General features: G+C 53.2%; 2 protein-coding genes across 2 annotated transcripts; one reads left to right on the plus strand and one right to left on the minus strand.

Moving 5' to 3' along the window:
• Positions 1 to 1,123: 1,123 nt before the first annotated feature.
• Positions 1,124 to 16,418, plus strand: LOC125512118 (putative multidrug resistance protein). Its single transcript, XM_048677184.1, has 6 exons — positions 1,124 to 1,526; positions 1,635 to 1,689; positions 1,771 to 2,407; positions 2,514 to 3,054; positions 13,774 to 14,661; positions 14,747 to 16,418. Exons 1-6 carry the CDS (start codon positions 1,302 to 1,304, stop codon positions 16,115 to 16,117), a joined length of 3,717 nt encoding a protein of 1,238 aa, XP_048533141.1. The 5' UTR covers positions 1,124 to 1,301; the 3' UTR covers positions 16,118 to 16,418.
• On the minus strand, positions 8,822 to 13,764 carry LOC125512119. The gene is made up of 2 exons (XM_048677185.1): positions 11,468 to 13,764; positions 8,822 to 11,348 (listed from the first exon to the last, which is right to left on the minus strand). The coding sequence occupies exon 2, from the start codon at positions 10,978 to 10,980 to the stop codon at positions 8,830 to 8,832; it is 2,151 nt and encodes a 716-aa protein (XP_048533142.1). The 5' UTR covers positions 10,981 to 11,348; positions 11,468 to 13,764; the 3' UTR covers positions 8,822 to 8,829.
• Positions 16,419 to 16,838: the final 420 nt, after the last annotated feature.

Raw genomic sequence — 16,838 nt, forward strand, 5'->3', positions numbered from 1 at the left:
AAATATGGGACGGATATGGGGGCGCTCGAGCACGACCGCCACGTCGGACTGACGGCCGGGTCCCATGCGGAAACATTCGGAAACCCGGCGGTCCGAATCTCGTCTCCTTCGTCGGACCGCTGTCGCCGCCCTGGCAGGCCGCGTAGTGCCTAGCCCAGCTATTTTAGTCGACCGGCGGCACCAAAATCCTACCATCCACATTTCCCTATGCATGTTTGCCGCCGCCGCCACTTTCCACTCCCCCCCTCCCGTCCGTCTAGTAGCCATGCCCCCACGCCGCCGGGTGAGGAGCGAGCCATTTGTAACGCCGGAGCGCCGACTCGAGCTCCTTGAGCAGATTCGGGCAAGGCGCGAAGCCCGGATCGTGGCGGGGCTACCTCCAGATGCAGTGGATCCAGGGAAGGAGGAGGAGGAGGAGGATATGGGGGACGTTGGCGACGCGGATCTGTAGGCTATCCTCGATTCCCTCCGCTCGGACTCGGCTGCAGAGGCCAGACGTCGTTGCCGGCAGGAGATGGAGGCGCAGCAGGCCGCGGAGGAGGCGAAGATGCTCGTCTACATAGATGAGGTCAAGTAGGAGGAGGATGAGCCGGGGCCCTCCTACCCGTCCGTCCAACCGGCGCAAGGCACCATTATCATGGACATCTCCGATGACTTAGGTTAGCACGTAGTATGTAGTACGTAGAATTTCTTTTGCATGCTTTGTATGAATTTAGAAGTTAAAATATGAAAAATCAGATACAGAATGACTAATTTAAGGCGTGATCGGTTCCAGATGCGTGTTTGATGGGCCGGATTTGCAAATTTCGGCTATAGATACTCTTAACATCGCGAATTTAAGAGCGGTACACAGAAACGCTAGCGCCTGCTGCCTCCAAGGCTTGAATGTCTCAAGTGGGTTGAGGCAAAGCCTCGTGCTGGAGATTTTTCAGGGCCATCCTTTTAGCGCCGCAGTTTTTTTCTTTTTGGACAAATTTTTAGCGCCGCAGTTAGTTCTTGCGTCGACGCAACAGAATTTCCCAGGACCGGGCGGGAATCAAGAGAAAAGTACTCCGTCCAGGATAACTCGCGCATGCACCTGCACCTGCTGCCCGGCGCCCTATATATAAGCCAGCCGGGGCCATCCCTCTCTTCCTCCGGCGGACGAGCTTGGCTAGACAAGTCAGAGTCTACCACCTAATCAAACGACCTAAAAAGGAGGCCGGGTTATACTTCCATACTCCAACCTAGAGTCAGCCAACATATCGAGTAAAACTCTCCATCGGAAGCAACCAACGAGCGAGCTCGCGGGTTCGCCGGGCATGGGTGGCGCGGCAGACGCCAAGAAGGCGCCCTTCGGCTCGTCGCTCGTGTCGGTGTTCATGCACGCCGACGCGGCGGACGTGGCGCTCATGGTGCTGGGCCTGGTGGGCGCCATCGGCGACGGCATCTCCACGCCGGCGATGCTGCTCATCACCAGCCGCATCTTCAACGACCTCGGCAGCGGCCCCGACCTCCTCCAGGAGTTCAGCTCCAAGATCGACGAGGTACGACTTCAGCATTTCTTTCTGGCCATTGTTCAGCCGGCCGTGGCAGCCATGACGAGATATTGACATGCAATTCCCGTGTTGGAATGAATCCACTCGATCGGCCAGAACGCGCGGAACCTCGTCTTCTTGGCGCTGGGTTGCTGGGTCATGGCGTTCCTAGGTGAGTGAGAATACATTTGGATGCCGTGCCAATGGCGTACATGCAGCCATGCAGTTCTCAATGTGATCGATGCGTGTGCAGAGGGGTACTGCTGGTCGCGGACGGCGGAGCGGCAGGCGTCGCGGATGCGCGCGCGGTACCTGGCGGCGGTGCTCCGGCAGGACGTGGAGTACTTCGACCTAAAGGTGGGGTCGACGGCGGAGGTGATCGCCAGCGTCTCCAACGACAGCCTGGTGGTGCAGGACGTGCTGAGCGAGAAGGTGCCCAACTTCGTCATGAACGCCGCCATGTTCTTCGGCAGCTACGCCGTGGCCTTGGCGCTGCTGTGGCGGCTCACCCTGGTGGCGCTGCCGTCGGTCCTGCTGCTCATCATCCCCGGCTTCATGTACGGCCGCATCCTCATCGGCCTCGCGCGCCGGATCAGGGAGCAGTACACGCGCCCGGGCGCCGTCGCCGAGCAGGCCATCTCCTCGGTGCGCACCGTCTACTCCTTCGCGGCGGAGCGCGCCACCATGGCGCACTTCTCGGCGGCGCTCGAGGAGTCGACGCGGCTCGGGATCAAGCAGGGGCTCGCCAAGGGCATCGCCGTCGGCAGCAACGGCATCACCTTCGCCATCTGGGCCTTCAACGTCTGGTACGGCAGCCGCCTCGTCATGTACCACGGCTACCAGGGCGGCACCGTCTTCGCCGCCTCCGCCTCCATCATCCTCGGCGGCCTGTAAGTGGCAATAATCTATCTAGTTTCCGGTCCATTGTCCATGCACGACACATAGCCGCGCGCGCGCCGCCATTAACGACGATCCTTGAAAAACGCGTGCATGCAGGGCGCTGGGGTCGGGGCTGTCGAACGTCAAGTACTTCTCGGAGGCGAGCGCGGCGGGGGAGCGGGTGCTGGCGGTGATCCGGCGGGTGCCCAAGATCGACTCGGGCAGCGACACCGGGGAGGAGCTGGCGAACGTGGCCGGCGAGGTGGAGTTCAAGAACGTGGAGTTCTGCTACCCGTCGCGGCCGGAGAGCCCCATCTTCGCCAGCTTCTGCCTGCGCGTGCCGGCGGGTCGCACGGCGGCGCTGGTGGGCAGCAGCGGGTCCGGCAAGTCGACGGTGGTGGCGCTCCTGGAGCGGTTCTACGACCCGTCGGGCGGGGAGGTGGCGCTGGACGGCGTGGACATCCGGCGGCTGCGGCTCAAGTGGCTGCGCACGCAGATGGGGCTGGTGAGCCAGGAGCCGGCGCTGTTCGCCACGTCCATCATGGAGAACATCCTGTTCGGCAAGGAGGACGCGACGCCGGAGGAGGTCACGGCCGCCGCCAAGGCCGCCAACGCGCACAACTTCATCTCCCAGCTGCCGCAGGGCTACGACACACAGGTAACAATCAATTACTACAAACTTTTTTCTTACTCTAGTAGTACCGTGATTCGCAATCCATGGCGAGTCGCTGTCGATTTCATTTTCGTCAACTTTTGTTCCCGTTGCGAAATTCTCCTTATGCGATTCGTCTGAGTTGTTTTCTCTGCGAACTTTCTGCTAACATGTTCGGTGGATTGGAGTACGGAGTCACACAAAATGCGGTAAAAAGGCGAGAATTTTCATCATGTTGTTGTTTCCTTTTCCTTCTCTGTTTGCTCTCTCCATGTGTATTTTTCTCCCAAAAGTCAAGAGCGAGAGCCAATCGATTACTACTAGTGAAAGGAATACGATTCAGATAGTTTTAAAACGTACTATTAAAGGCTAGATTCTAAAGAGAGATCAACAATATACAAATCATAGAGCACCATCCCAAAAAATGGAAGCTCTACTTTGCACTGACATGGACATGCTTAGTTATGGAGTATGTGTATGCAAGAAAAATCTTACTGGAACTGGAAAAGATAAGAATAAGAAGGAATATAGTAGCAACCATAAAGGTGCTTCCATTTTCATACCCCTGCAGCATAGTAGCAACCACAAACGGGGCGGGAATTTTTGGAGCATGGCTCCACGTGCACCCATGAACAGTAAAAAAAGTTTTACAAAATAGTAGTACTGAATTTTGTTGTAACATAGATAGTCGATTGTGAAGTTTCGCTAAGAAATGACATCCATGATAATCCAGAAAAAAAGACATTGCTTGATGAATAGTAAGATCCCAATGGTGCGTGTGGAACCATATTCACCTTGATATTTTGCACAAACTGGCCCAAACTAACCAACAGAATAACTAAACATGCCACAGCGAAATTCTCCTCCTTGTTTAATTGAACAGGACTAGTACTGGTAGGCAGCCGCGGCGTGTGGCCCTGGAATCCCAACTCCTCCCTTTGTGCGTTGCGAATTGTGCCTTCCTTTTATAGGGGGGGTTCTTAATAAGGCATTTATTGATTGTTTTCTGGAAGAAGCACCCTTTGTTTCTAGTGTGGTCACCTTTTTTAAGAACTCCAGCCGCGGGCAGAGAACATGGCCCTTAATTGCCTCTGAAGAAAAGCCCTTACGCAATCTGGGATTCGGGGGAGCTGATCATCCTGTCGAGTTCCCAATCCCACCAAAATAAAACACCTCAGTTATCTTGACCCAGTGTAAAGGAAATACTCTCTTATGTTTCAAAATCAAAAAACGTCTTACATTTTTTTTTTGAAACGGAGGCAAAAGCTTTGCCTCATCTCATTAATAAAGAAGGATTATAGAACAAAGTCTCAATGAGGGTCATTACTCCTCAACAAATGCGAAAACAAAACGGACTACTCTCACGGCATCAAGGATGCCAAGTGTTTAGCCCCGGCCAGAACCCAATTCCTGGCCTCCACCTTGATGCCCTCTAGCACCGTGGTTGGCATTGAGGATTTCTTTTGGAACACCCTCACGTTTCTCTCTTTCCAAACCTCCCAAGAGACTAGCATTACAAGCGAAGAGATCGTCTTCCTCCGGTGTCCGCGGCCAAGGATCGTTCTAGTCCACCACTCATGGACCGAAGAGATTCCAACCCAATCGGCGGTGTCGAGCTCCGGCGTGTCAAGCCAACATCTCGCCGCATTCCAAATGCGCATGGAGAACCTACACTGGAACATAATGTGTGCCGCCGTCTCCGGCTCCCTTTTGCATAGTTGGCATAAATTGCAATTTGGCCACCCTCGCCGTTGTAGCCGGTCTGCCGTCCAAACCCTGTTCTTGTTGATGAGCCACGCGAAAAACTTGCACTTGGGGGGTGCCCAGTTTCCCCATATCACTTTCTTCATGTTGGTTGCCACCGCCCCTTCGAATTGCACCTTGTAGGCCGAGGCGGACGAATATGTGCCATTGGTCGTGAGGTTCCACTTTATGTCATCGGCCAGGTCATCTCGAAGTTCAACTTAGCCGAGCTTCTCCCAAAGCGTGCAGAACTGTGCAATATGGTCAACTGAAAGCCCATCCTCCATTTTAATCCAGTGCACCCAATTTTGATCCTGCATGGCCTCCTTTACAGATTTATTCTTGTTGGATGAGCTCGCGAACACGAGCGGGGCGATGTCCTTGGGTTTCTTTCCTTCCAGCCACGGTGAGTGCCAGAAATGCGCCATCCGACCATCCCCCACGGTGATAGTAGTCGCCGCATAGAAGAGCTCTCTGTCCATGGAGTCGCATGGGTTTCCCAAGCCGACCCATGGTCTATCGGGTTCCTTCCATTCGTACCATAGCCATCTCAGGCGCAAAGCTCTCGCATATAAGTGAAGGTCGAGGACTCCCAAGCCGCCAAGGCTCTTTGGTCTGCACACGGCCTTCCGACCTTGCATTGCCCGCCAGAGACCTTCTCCGCTCCCGCCCAAAGGAAGGCCCTCTCGAGCTTATTGAGATTGCTCAAAGTACTCTCAGGAAGTTTAATCGTTGTGGCATGGAAAGTGGCCTGGGGGGTGGTCACCGATCTAACCAACTCGATTCGCCCAGCCGCCGTGATGAACCGGCCCTGCCAAGGAACCAAGCTCCCTGCAGCTTTGTCTACCAAGTGTTCAAGATCAATTTTCCTGAGCCGGTGAATGGACAGCGGGAGGCCGAGGAAGCGCATTGGGAAAGTAGCACGCTTGGCCGGAAAGCACTCAAGAACGGCATCCAGGTCAATGCCGCTGCAACTAATAGGAACCACTGAGCTCTTTTCGAGGTTCGTTGTGAGACTGGTGACTTCGCCAAACCCAGCCAGGATGGAGGTTAATTGCTGGATGTCCTCCTTGAAAGGCGCCACAAATATGGCGGCATTATCGGCATATAGCGAGGAGCGCATGCAGGTGGCCCTGCCCCCTACCCGGTGTAGCTTGCCCTGTCTTGTGGCGGTGTCGAGAATGCTCTGGATAGGGTCAATGGCCAGGACAAATAGAAGGGGGGAGAGCGGCTCTCCCTCCGGAGCCCACACCATGCCACATAGCTCACCCGGAATCCATTGAGAAGGACTTCTGGATGAGGATGACTGCAGCAGGGCGGTGAGCATATTCTCTGAACTGTGTCGGGAACCGCCGCCGACTGAGAAGGCTGAGGCAAGTAGTCCCATTCTGACAAAATCAAAAGCCCTTTTATGTCTAGCTTGAGAGGAGGGTAGGCTTTCTTTAACCGGTGCATCCGCCGAGCAAGGTTGCGCACGTACATAAAATTATCGTGGATGCTTTCTGGAACTTGATGAGGCGCTCTGGCTACGGGGATATTCAGAGTGTGTGCATGAATGGTGCTAACCGAGTTTCCATCATTCTTGGCCACAATCTTAGTCACCGCATGATGAGGCTGATTGTCTGAAGTCAGGAGATGCTCTCCGCCCCATCTTTCTTGGGAAGGAGAACTACGTTAGCCGTATTCACCCATTGGAAGTGCTCAGAACGTAGGTCGGCAAAACTATTGACCACAGCCATGATGTCCGCCTTAATGACCTCCCAAGAAGCCTTGAAAAAGGCCCCCGTAAAGCCATCCGGCCCCGGGGCTTTATCCTTGGGCATGTCTCCTATGGCGTCAAGGGCCTCATGCTCGCTGAACGGTTCATCCAGGCTGGACAGATCGCACTGATTGAAGTTTATGTCGTTCCAGTTAAGGTCGCTATGCGGTCGAGGCTTCTTTTGCAGCATAGCGGAGAAGTGGTCATGAACCACCTTCTCCTTCTCCTTGTGCAAGCCCAAAGAGCCCCCACCCGCAGCCTGCGGATGAAATTCTTCCTCCTCCGTGCGTTCACTTTAATGTGGAAGAACTTTGTGTTGGCGTCACCCTCCTTCAGGTTCCTGATCCTCGAGGCTTGCCTCTTCCTTGCCCTCTCTAGAATCGCATAGCCAATGACTCTCCTCTTGAGCCTCATCCTCAAATCCCATTCCTCCGGAGAAAGAGGCCTTAGATCCATGGCCATGTCAAGCCTGAGGATAACCTCCAAAGCCATCGTGAGTTGTAGCTTTGCACTAGAAAAGAAACTATTGCTCCATCTTCGCAGCGCGACGGCGAGCCGACGAAGCTTTTCGGCAAGTATTCGGCAAGGCTCAGTGTGCTTGGTAGGATTTCCCCACACCTCCGCAACAACCTGACCAAAGCCCGGCAACTTAATCCAGAAATTCTCAAATCTGAAAATCCGGGGCTTCTTTGGCCCATATTCGCTAGCTAGGATGAGTGGGCAATGATCAGAGAGAGAAGTTGCCATGGCGGAGAGGACGTGGGAACTGAACTGGATATCCCAGTCGGAGTTGCAGAAAAAAGTATCGAGCTTGCACAACGTAGGATCAAGCCTCTCGTTGCTCCACGTAAATTTACGATTTTGCAAATGTATCTCCTTTAGCTCACAGGCATTCAGGGCGTTGCGGAAGCGATTTATGCGTGAGATATTTGCGTTCCTCTTGTTTTTGTCCCGCGCCTTATATATCTGGTTGAAATCCCCGTTTGCAAGCCATAAGGTGCCGGCTGCAGGTTTCTGGGCTAGCAACTCCGCGAAAAAATCATCTTTTCTTCTACTGTCCGTCGGGCCATACACTATGGTCAGCTTGAAAGAGATGTCGGAGTTGAGGAGCGTGATCGTGGCCGATAGGTAGAACTCCCCCACGGCGATGTCAGAGGCGCTGATGGTATCTTCGTTCCAAAGCAAGATTATTCCTCCCCTAGTACCCAAAGCTGGCAAAAAAGCGAAGCCTTTCAGCCTATATCCACCAAGATAGGCCGATGTGGCCGCGTCCAGGGCAGCTAACTTGGACTCCTGAATGCACAGCAGGTTGCAGCGGGACGCGGAGATGGCCTCATGCACGGTAGTTCTGCGATCCGAACAATTTAGTCCTCGCACATTCCAACTGATAATGCTTAGGTTGTGTTCACTCATCTAGACAATTTTGACATCAGAGAGACCGTGGCAAAGAACCACTTCATTACATCAAGGCATACAGCCGGTTGCAAGTACAGGAACGGACACAACCATACATGAGGAACAACAACCATCGAACAGGGATTGGCTTCACACAGAAAAGAGAACTTGGACTGGACTAACATCTCGAACTAAAAGGACTCAAACATGACTACTACCAGGCGGACAATCAAACAGCAGCAGTGTCGTCTAGCTGCACAGCCTCCTCGTGGTCCAGCCCCTCTGCTCCACCATGCTCCAGAAGGGCGTCTTCTACGGCTGTTGCAAGATCACAGTCCAGGCAAAATAGTGCACGGAGTGCCCCGACAGCAATGGGAGGTAGCTATCCTCAAAACAGCTCAGCGAACTTGGAGATGGCCTCTTCAGTGATCTGGTTTCCTTCGTGTGTGATCCCCACACGTTGGCACAGAATCTTTTGAGCCATTTGAGCCACTGGTGTTCCTCTGTTTTTTGCCTTTAGCCGGGCGCTGCACCTGCTCAGCGAGAACCCCGGCGCCAAAGTCTTGCGCCTAGCTGCGTGGTCCGCCGTCTTGGTGGGTTGCGGCGTAGGGAGCAAGGGGGCCTCCCTCTGCACAAACAAGGGTGTGGAGATGGCACCTTCAGGGCTCGGTGACCCCAGCGGGGTGGCAAGGATTGGTGATGTCTCTGAAGGCTCGTCCGCCGTAAAAGGCATAGTAGAGCAGTTGGCCTGGCCTGGGAAAGTGTTTGGCACATGCAGCGGCGTCCTGGGCGACCTAGCAGCAGCCTCTAGCGTTGCTGCACACCTGGCTCCCCCTTGCAGAGAAGCCTCGCGCGTGAGCAGCCTCAGCTGGGCCACCTCCGGTTCAGCAGCAGCTCGTGCCCCAACCGAAGTAGTCCTGGACGGCGTAGCCGGGAGCGCCGACGGTAGACGACGACGGGGTGACCACGGCCGTGGAGTGGACACCCAGGCATCCCGCAACCGCCCTCTTAAGGCGCCAGGCGAGGGCAGCAACAGGTGAGCGGCGCTTGTCAGGTGTCCTCGCCACGGTTCTGGAACTACAACGTCTTGTGGAGACTGGTGACATGGCCCGACGACGGCGTCCCAAGGCAGGGATGACTGCACCTCCGGGCAACAGCTGCACCTTGGACAGGTCGATCCTTCGGCCGCCCTCCTCATGCCGACGCCCATCGCGGCGGTAGTCCCGCCGGTCCTCGCGGCGCCCATCCTCCGCCCGCCTATCCGCAGCCTGCGACCGGCTACGAAAGAATCGATCACGCCAGGAGGCAGGACGGTCGTCTCGGCGCCCGCGGCGATCTTCCTCTCGGCTCCGGTCCTCGTCGCCGCGGCGGTCTCTGCCATCATCATCACGCCGCCGACCACCACCTCCATTGCTGGGCGGCCGACGCCCACGGTCGCGCAGCGCGGCCTCGCCGTCGACGATTCCGTGCACCCAGTCATAGCGGTCGGAGTTGCGTGGCCTCGACGGGATGGACCCGTCCTCGTACGGGGTGAAGTCTTCTAGCCTGTCCAGATGGACTATGACCCTGTAGGTGAGCCCCTTGCGCCCGCCCATGGCCGATGTAGACACAACGACCTCGCTGCCGACGATGGTCACCCACATGACCTTGGGGATAGTGGAGGGGTTGACGCACCATGCCCGGAGGTCCAAAGTGGTCGCGTCCACCTTCTGCAGTGTGGCAATGTCGAAGTAGTGGAGGATGCACGAGCTGCCGATGATCTTGCCGACCGCCTCCTCCGACCATGCCTGCAACGGCACCTCCTCAAGGCACAAGTGGACATGGTGGTGGAAGGACGCAGCATCCGCCCTGGTCAGCGACCTCCAGTTGGCCGCATGGATGTCAAGGTCCCCATGAGAGAACTTGCCTGGTGCCGCCGTCAGCAAATCCCGGTGATGCGGGAAGGTGAACTTGACGAAAAAATCCTCCGGGTGGTGGGGGACGACCGTGATGTCCGCCTTTGGCACCCTGGTGTAGCGGTGGATCGCCTCCTCCATGGTGGCCACGTTGATCCGCGGGCGGTTGCCGCCGAGCCAGACCAGAGCAGCAACGTTGGCGAGCGCCGCCGCCTGCGCGTCCATGTCTGGCGTGGACGCCATGACGACAAACCCCTCCGCGGGACGCGAGGCCGGCTCACCCAGTCGTGGCATGGCAGCCGGCACCAGGGGGCGCGGGCGAGGTGGAAAGGGCACGGTGGGAGCGCGTCGAGCGCGAAGCTGCTGCAGCCTGGTGGAACACTCTCGGAGCCGGTGGCCTTGCCTGTTGCAATAGTCGCAGACGATGGGATCCCTGCAGTCCACGGATATATGCCCGCGTTGCTTGCAGCGATGGCACTTGCGTTTATGAGGCTTCACCGCCCTTCTGTCTCTCCATGAAGTCGCTCGATTCCCGGCGCCAGATGACGAGACGGCCGCACGGCGCGGCTGCCCCCTCTGACCACAGACGCCTTGATGGCGCCACCAATGCGCCAGGCACACCACCTGCCACTGGTGTGCGTTGTTGTCTGAATAGGAGTTGGAAGGGCGACCGGCGAGGGATGCCCATGACTGCACAGGCGCGGGCGCAGCTGGCCGAGGATCAGCAGCATGAATGCACCCAGCAGACGGATACGCATCAGAAGCTTCATTGAATGGTGGCGCAGTTGCACATCCCCGGCCCGCATCAATGCGGCTGGAGGAGATCTCGAAGCTCACGCGCTTGGGCCCCGAGACGCCCCGCGCTCCGCCCATAGCCACGGCCCCGTGCTCAGGCGACTCCGGGATGACCGATGAGCCCGAGCGGAGCACCCGACGCGGTGACAGATCTGGATCCCACGCTGGATCCCGCGGCGGAGGGGGAGGGGGCGTGGGGAACCCGGGAGGGCGCCGCAGGGAGGGAGTGGAGGCGGGGTCCACCTGGACCGACACTGCCTGGATTTTGATGGCTGCGGCCGCCGGAGCGAACGGATGCAGGTGGGTGGCTGTGGTCGCCGGAGCGGGTTCGCACAAGGGGGGCATGTTAGACTGCCCTTACGTTGATACGTCTTACATTTTGAGACAGAGGGAGCACTAAAGTCGTCTGAAAAAGAAACCAGTTCAATCAAATTTCCCTCAACCGTCCGATCAACATCCCACAGGCCAGAGTCATGTTCTTCCTCCTCCCGCGTCTGCCCGTAGACTCACCCTTCGACGCCGGATGAACTGTCGGCTCCCGCTACTCTTCGGCGCCGCATCCCCGTCTCACCCTCGGAGGCTCCGCGGATTCACTGGCGCCTGAATGTTTTTCGGACGCCTAAAGAATAAGCAAGCGCGCAATAAGTATCATTATATGCCATCACATAGAAAGTGATCCTCTCAGTATCCAGTCTCCATAAATGTTGCCCTTCCTGCACCAAGTTCCAAATGGGGGACTTAGTTGAACCAAGTCAGCAGAATGGAAGCGATGCCATAATATTGGGTACAAATGTAGGTGTATGGATGGAGACTTGCAGTGTGACAAGTGTACCCTTGGAGCACCCTCAAGGATCCCAAGACTGGAGATGCATGCGCATATGCACAAAATTTTAACACCAAGTCAGGCACTGGAAGCCACCAAATCATCTTGCAACAAAAGAGTTCATTACATACTGAAGTTATTTAAAATTAAAGCTGATAAACATATGAACAAGAAATCCCGCAAACTAAGGTGCATCATCAGACAAAACAAAAACAGAAACAAAAAGCTCTAAGCAACGATTTACTCCCTCCGTCCCAAAATCAGTGTCGTTGTTTTAGTTTAAATCGAACAAATTTGAAGTAAAACCACGACATTTATTTTGGGATGGAGGGAGCACAAAACATCACACAGCGGCACATTGCTCTGGGATGAAGGAGAGTGGCCGCCGAGAGTGGCCGCCTCGTGGTGCGTGGGCGTAAAGTGCATTATCCGTCACCAGTTCAACTTCAGCATACAGTTCAGCCACCCTTGCCACCAGTTCAGCTTCAGCATACAGTTCTTCTCCACTTAGTTCTTCTCCAGCAGACCTGACCTGCCACACATCATGCGTCCACTTCTGGGCAACAACAAATCAGTGCATTATGATATCTCCATCGTTTTCATTACCGAAAGAATATTGTACCAGATGTCTTCCAAAATACCCGTACTGCATGGCAGCATGAGTTCTAGATGGCAGCATAAGCTTAATTATAAGCTAAGGTCAAATATTAGGATCCAGCATAAATTGCCCTATAAATTTCATCTTTTTTTCCCTGTTAGCTCAAAGTGTCGGTACTATTACTTCTAAGGCTGCTACAACACCACTTCACGGTAATTCAGTTCGAGTGGAGATGGCATGGAAATTCAAAGCACTCGCTTGGCAGTTTCGAATATGGCCAATGGCGGGGGCTAGGAATCATAGAGTGGTGAAACCCAGGTGGAAAAGGGAGGCTCGACGCCCACCACTCAGGGTGTGTGCCTCCATGTCCATGGTCGGTGGGCACTGGCAAGCAGCTAGGAGGCCTTTTTGCAAATCTAGTAACCAGAAAAGGCTTGCCAGCCAACAGTTATGGTGTTCCAACTTTCCCAGCAAACAGGATTTTCACCCTGGTCCTGTCATGCACTGAATATTTTTGACAGCAATATGTTAGGCAGAGATCTGACAGAAGGAAGTGCCTGTGCGCCGTGCGTGCGTACGTGTCGTGCCATGGCTGGTTCCGAAAGGCAACTTTAATCGACCAAAAAATCAAAAACGATTCAGAAAAAGCATCACTGATCTGGTCCGCTGCGGCCGGTCACTGCAAACTCTCACTCGGCGTTAAAGGGAAAAGGGTGTGTCTTTTTCCAGCCGCTGTGCTGTTCCAACATAGGTATTCTTCAAGATGCAGCCCCCAGCTAATAATGAGAGATCCCCTGATGATTCGAACTCCAAGTGGCATGCATGTAAACCTCAAAAGTTCATTCATGGCCAGAAACCCCACCACTACCATTTCTACTGTGTGCAAACCTGCCGCGGGGCGCATAAAATTAGGACGCACTAGATTTTGATGTGGGCGAACCAGCTAACACAATGACCTGATAGGCACTAAAAATACTAGCCTCCCTGTCCCTGTTGAGTATCTGCCAGTTCGTATCCACCTACTGAACTTCCATTCCCATTGTTCAAGTACTATGAAAAGATCACACACAGTAAAGTGTCCTATGAAAATAATAGGCACCTTAATCTTTCCACTGTACTGCCTTCAGGGTGTTTATCAGTTTGATTCGGAACCACTATTCCGGCAATGGATCGATCAACTAACATGGAAGGATAAGATGAATTAGTTCTGAGAATGAAAAAATGAATCAGATATTGTATAAACACATACTTGGATCAACTTTCAGGGACTATCATTGTCCATGATGAATTGACGCCATACGGTTAAATAATGAGCCGAAATATTGATGGAACAAGCAGGATCTCATACTTGAAATGACACTGCTATATTCCTCCGATGCTGATGCTTCCAAGCGTTTCTAGGTCTCCAGAACAAAGATTTCCTGCCTATAATTTATTTATCAACTAAAGTTGCTGTTTTATTCCCTGCAACGCGTTTGACTACCATTGACAGCTTATGTGTTCAATTTTCTGGGCACGGTATGCAGGGAGGGTAAATTTACATATATGGATGAATATGATAACCCATTTAAGGATTACAATTGTTAGCTCATCAAGAAACTAGTTCATCTTAAGCTATTGATACTTTCCAATTTTTCCTTCTTATGTGAAGTTGTGAACTGAAGTTGTGGTTCATACTCTGACAGTCTGATATTAACCGCACTTGAAATAAAAACAGGTGGGTGAGCGTGGTGTCCAGATGTCTGGAGGGCAGAAGCAGAGGATTGCTATTGCCAGAGCAATCCTGAAGTCACCCAAGATCCTCCTCCTTGATGAAGCCACCAGTGCACTGGATACTGAGTCAGAGCGTGTCGTACAGGAGGCACTCGACCTGGCCTCCGTGGGCCGGACGACTATCGTCGTTGCACATCGCCTCTCCACTATCCGCAATGCTGACATGATTGCTGTCATGCAGTACGGCGAGGTCAAGGAGCTGGGCTCCCATGAAGAGCTCATCGCCGATGAGAATGGCCTCTACTCATCTCTAGTTCGCCTTCAGCAGACTAGAGAATCGAATGAGGTTGATGAGGTCAGTGGCGCCGGCAGCACTTCCGCCCTGGGGCAGTCCAGCAGCCACAGCATGAGCAGGAGATTCTCCGCGGCTAGCAGGTCAAGCTCAGCCCGGTCACTGGGTGATGCAGGCGATGCCGACAACACTGAGGATCCAAAGCTTCCTCTGCCGTCCTTCAGAAGGCTGCTTATGCTCAATGCGCCAGAGTGGAGGCAGGCGCTTATGGGAGGCTTCAGTGCAATTGTGTTTGGAGGCATCCAGCCTGCTTATGCATACGCGATGGGAAGCATGATCTCAGTCTACTTCTTGACCGATCACGGCGAGATCAGGGACAAAACAAGGACCTACGCTCTCATCTTTGTTGCCCTTGCAGTGCTCTCGTTCTTGATCAACATTGGACAGCATTACAACTTCGGTGCCATGGGAGAATACCTCACCAAGAGGATCAGGGAACAGATGCTAACAAAAATCCTCACTTTCGAGATCGGATGGTTTGACCGCGATGAGAACTCCAGCGGTGCCATATGCTCACAGCTTGCCAAGGACGCTAACGTGGTAAGTACTAGACAGAAATTAAGCATGTTGATACTTCAATGGAAATTCATCTAACCTTGCATAATGATTTTGTGTTTTGTTACAGGTGAGGTCTCTAGTGGGTGACCGAATGGCGCTGGTGATCCAAACAGTTTCTGCGGTGCTTATTGCTTGCACCATGGGTCTGGTCATTGCCTGGCGCCTGGCCCTTGTCATGATAGCAGTGCAGCCTCTCATCATTGTCTGCTTCTATGCTCGCCGTGTCTTACTCAAGAGCATGTCCAAGAAATCAATACAGGCACAATCTGAAAGTAGCAAGCTAGCTGCTGAGGCTGTCTCCAATCTCCGTACCATCACGGCCTTCTCATCCCAGGACCGCATCTTAGGCCTCTTCAACCAAGCACAGAACGGCCCACGGAAGGAAAGCATCCGGCAGTCGTGGATTGCAGGCCTTGGCCTTGGCACTTCCATGAGCTTGATGACATGCACATGGGCCCTGGACTTCTGGTTTGGTGGCCGGCTCATAGCTCAGCACCACATTACTGCCAAGGCACTCTTCCAGACCTTCATGATTCTAGTAAGCACAGGGCGTGTGATTGCTGATGCAGGTAGCATGACAACAGACCTAGCTAAGGGTGCTGATGCAATCGCCTCGGTGTTTGCTGTTCTCGACCGGGTAACAGAAATCGACCCTGACAACCCTGAAGGATACAAGCCAGAGAAGCTCAAAGGCGAAGTGGACATCAGAGGAGTCGACTTTGCATACCCGTCAAGGCCAGATGTGATCATCTTCAAAGGATTCTCATTAAGCATCCAATCAGGCAAGTCAACAGCCCTGGTTGGGCAAAGTGGCTCTGGCAAGTCGACCATCATTGGGCTTATAGAGCGATTCTATGACCCGGTGAGGGGAATGGTAAAAATTGATGGCAGAGACATCAAAACATATAATCTTCGAGCCCTGCGGCGGCACATTGGACTGGTCAGCCAGGAGCCAACGCTATTTGCCGGCACAATCAGAGAAAACATTGTGTATGGCACAGAAACAGCAAGTGAGGCAGAAATTGAGAATGCAGCAAGGTCCGCCAATGCACATGACTTCATCAGCAACCTCAAGGATGGATATGACACATGGTGTGGCGAGAGAGGTGTTCAGCTGTCAGGAGGGCAGAAGCAGCGCATTGCAATTGCCCGTGCCATCCTGAAGAACCCGGCCATCTTGCTACTAGATGAGGCTACCAGTGCACTGGACAGCCAGTCCGAAAAGGTGGTACAGGAGGCACTGGAGAGAGTGATGGTTGGCAGGACAAGTGTGGTGGTGGCACACAGGCTCAGCACAATCCAAAACTGTGACCTGATCACTGTGCTCGACAAAGGAATTGTTGTGGAGAAGGGCACACACTCATCCCTCATGTCAAAGGGTCCCTCTGGAACATATTATAGCTTGGTTAGTTTGCAACAAGGAGGCAACCAGAACTAAAGTATTTCCATGACAATAGAGCACTCGTATTTGAATTAGAACTGTAAGCAAGGATGGCGATCAGATCATTTAAACTTTCGGCGACAATGGGCTATTTTCTCCTGTTGCACTATCAGTATATAGAAGTGTGCCAAGCTTGTAGTTTATTCATATAACTGCTGGATATGTATTGCAGTGATGCAAAGGTCAAGAAATCTTAGATAAGCAGTATAGTAGGTTTCTAGGTTGTATCTGTATTTATTTTTCTGTCTCCTAATAATTATTCAAAACCACTATACTTATTCACAACACGGATTTGTAACGGCATGAGCTAAGTTTCACAATTCAAAAGTAGGAACAAACATTAATTAAAGTTTTATATCTTTGACCCAGATGTGGATTGACAAGGAACACAAGGAAACAAATAAATGAGGTCTACAATCCATAGAGCGGTAATAATACGACAAAGTCATAAGAACAGATAAGAGACAAAGTATGTGGTTGCAATTTTTCTATGTTAGTATCAAAATGTTAAAAGACCAGCAATTTTTATGAGATGTGAGCATGAGCAGATCTAGTGCGTAGTCTATGGGAGGTATCCCCACTCCCTCCCCCAAATAATTTGCAAAACTCACTAGTTCATATACATGTTGTATGTCAAATTTAGAGTACAAACCACTAATGTCATTGACGATTTCACAGCACACAAATACCAGCTTTATTTGGACAATTGACTTGATGA

Source organism: Triticum urartu, chromosome 6, assembly GCF_003073215.2.
Source record: "Triticum urartu cultivar G1812 chromosome 6, Tu2.1, whole genome shotgun sequence".
NCBI classification, from domain to species: Eukaryota; Viridiplantae; Streptophyta; class Magnoliopsida; order Poales; family Poaceae; genus Triticum; species Triticum urartu.

What these genes read in the sequence shown, in the direction of transcription:
- LOC125512118 (XM_048677184.1), top strand. Translation starts at nt 1,302, where the DNA reads ATGGGTGGCGCGGCAGACGCCAAGAAGGCGCCCTTCGGCTCGTCGCTC. An exon ending in TCAGCTCCAAGATCGACGAG is followed by an intron (nt 1,527 to 1,634) that starts GTACGACTTCAG and finishes TCGATCGGCCAG; the next exon opens with AACGCGCGGAACCTCGTCTT. An exon ending in TTGCCAAGGACGCTAACGTG is followed by an intron (nt 14,662 to 14,746) that starts GTAAGTACTAGA and finishes GTTTTGTTACAG; the next exon opens with GTGAGGTCTCTAGTGGGTGA.
- LOC125512119 (XM_048677185.1), bottom strand. Translation starts at nt 10,980, where the DNA reads ATGCCCCCCTTGTGCGAACCCGCTCCGGCGACCACAGCCACCCACCTG.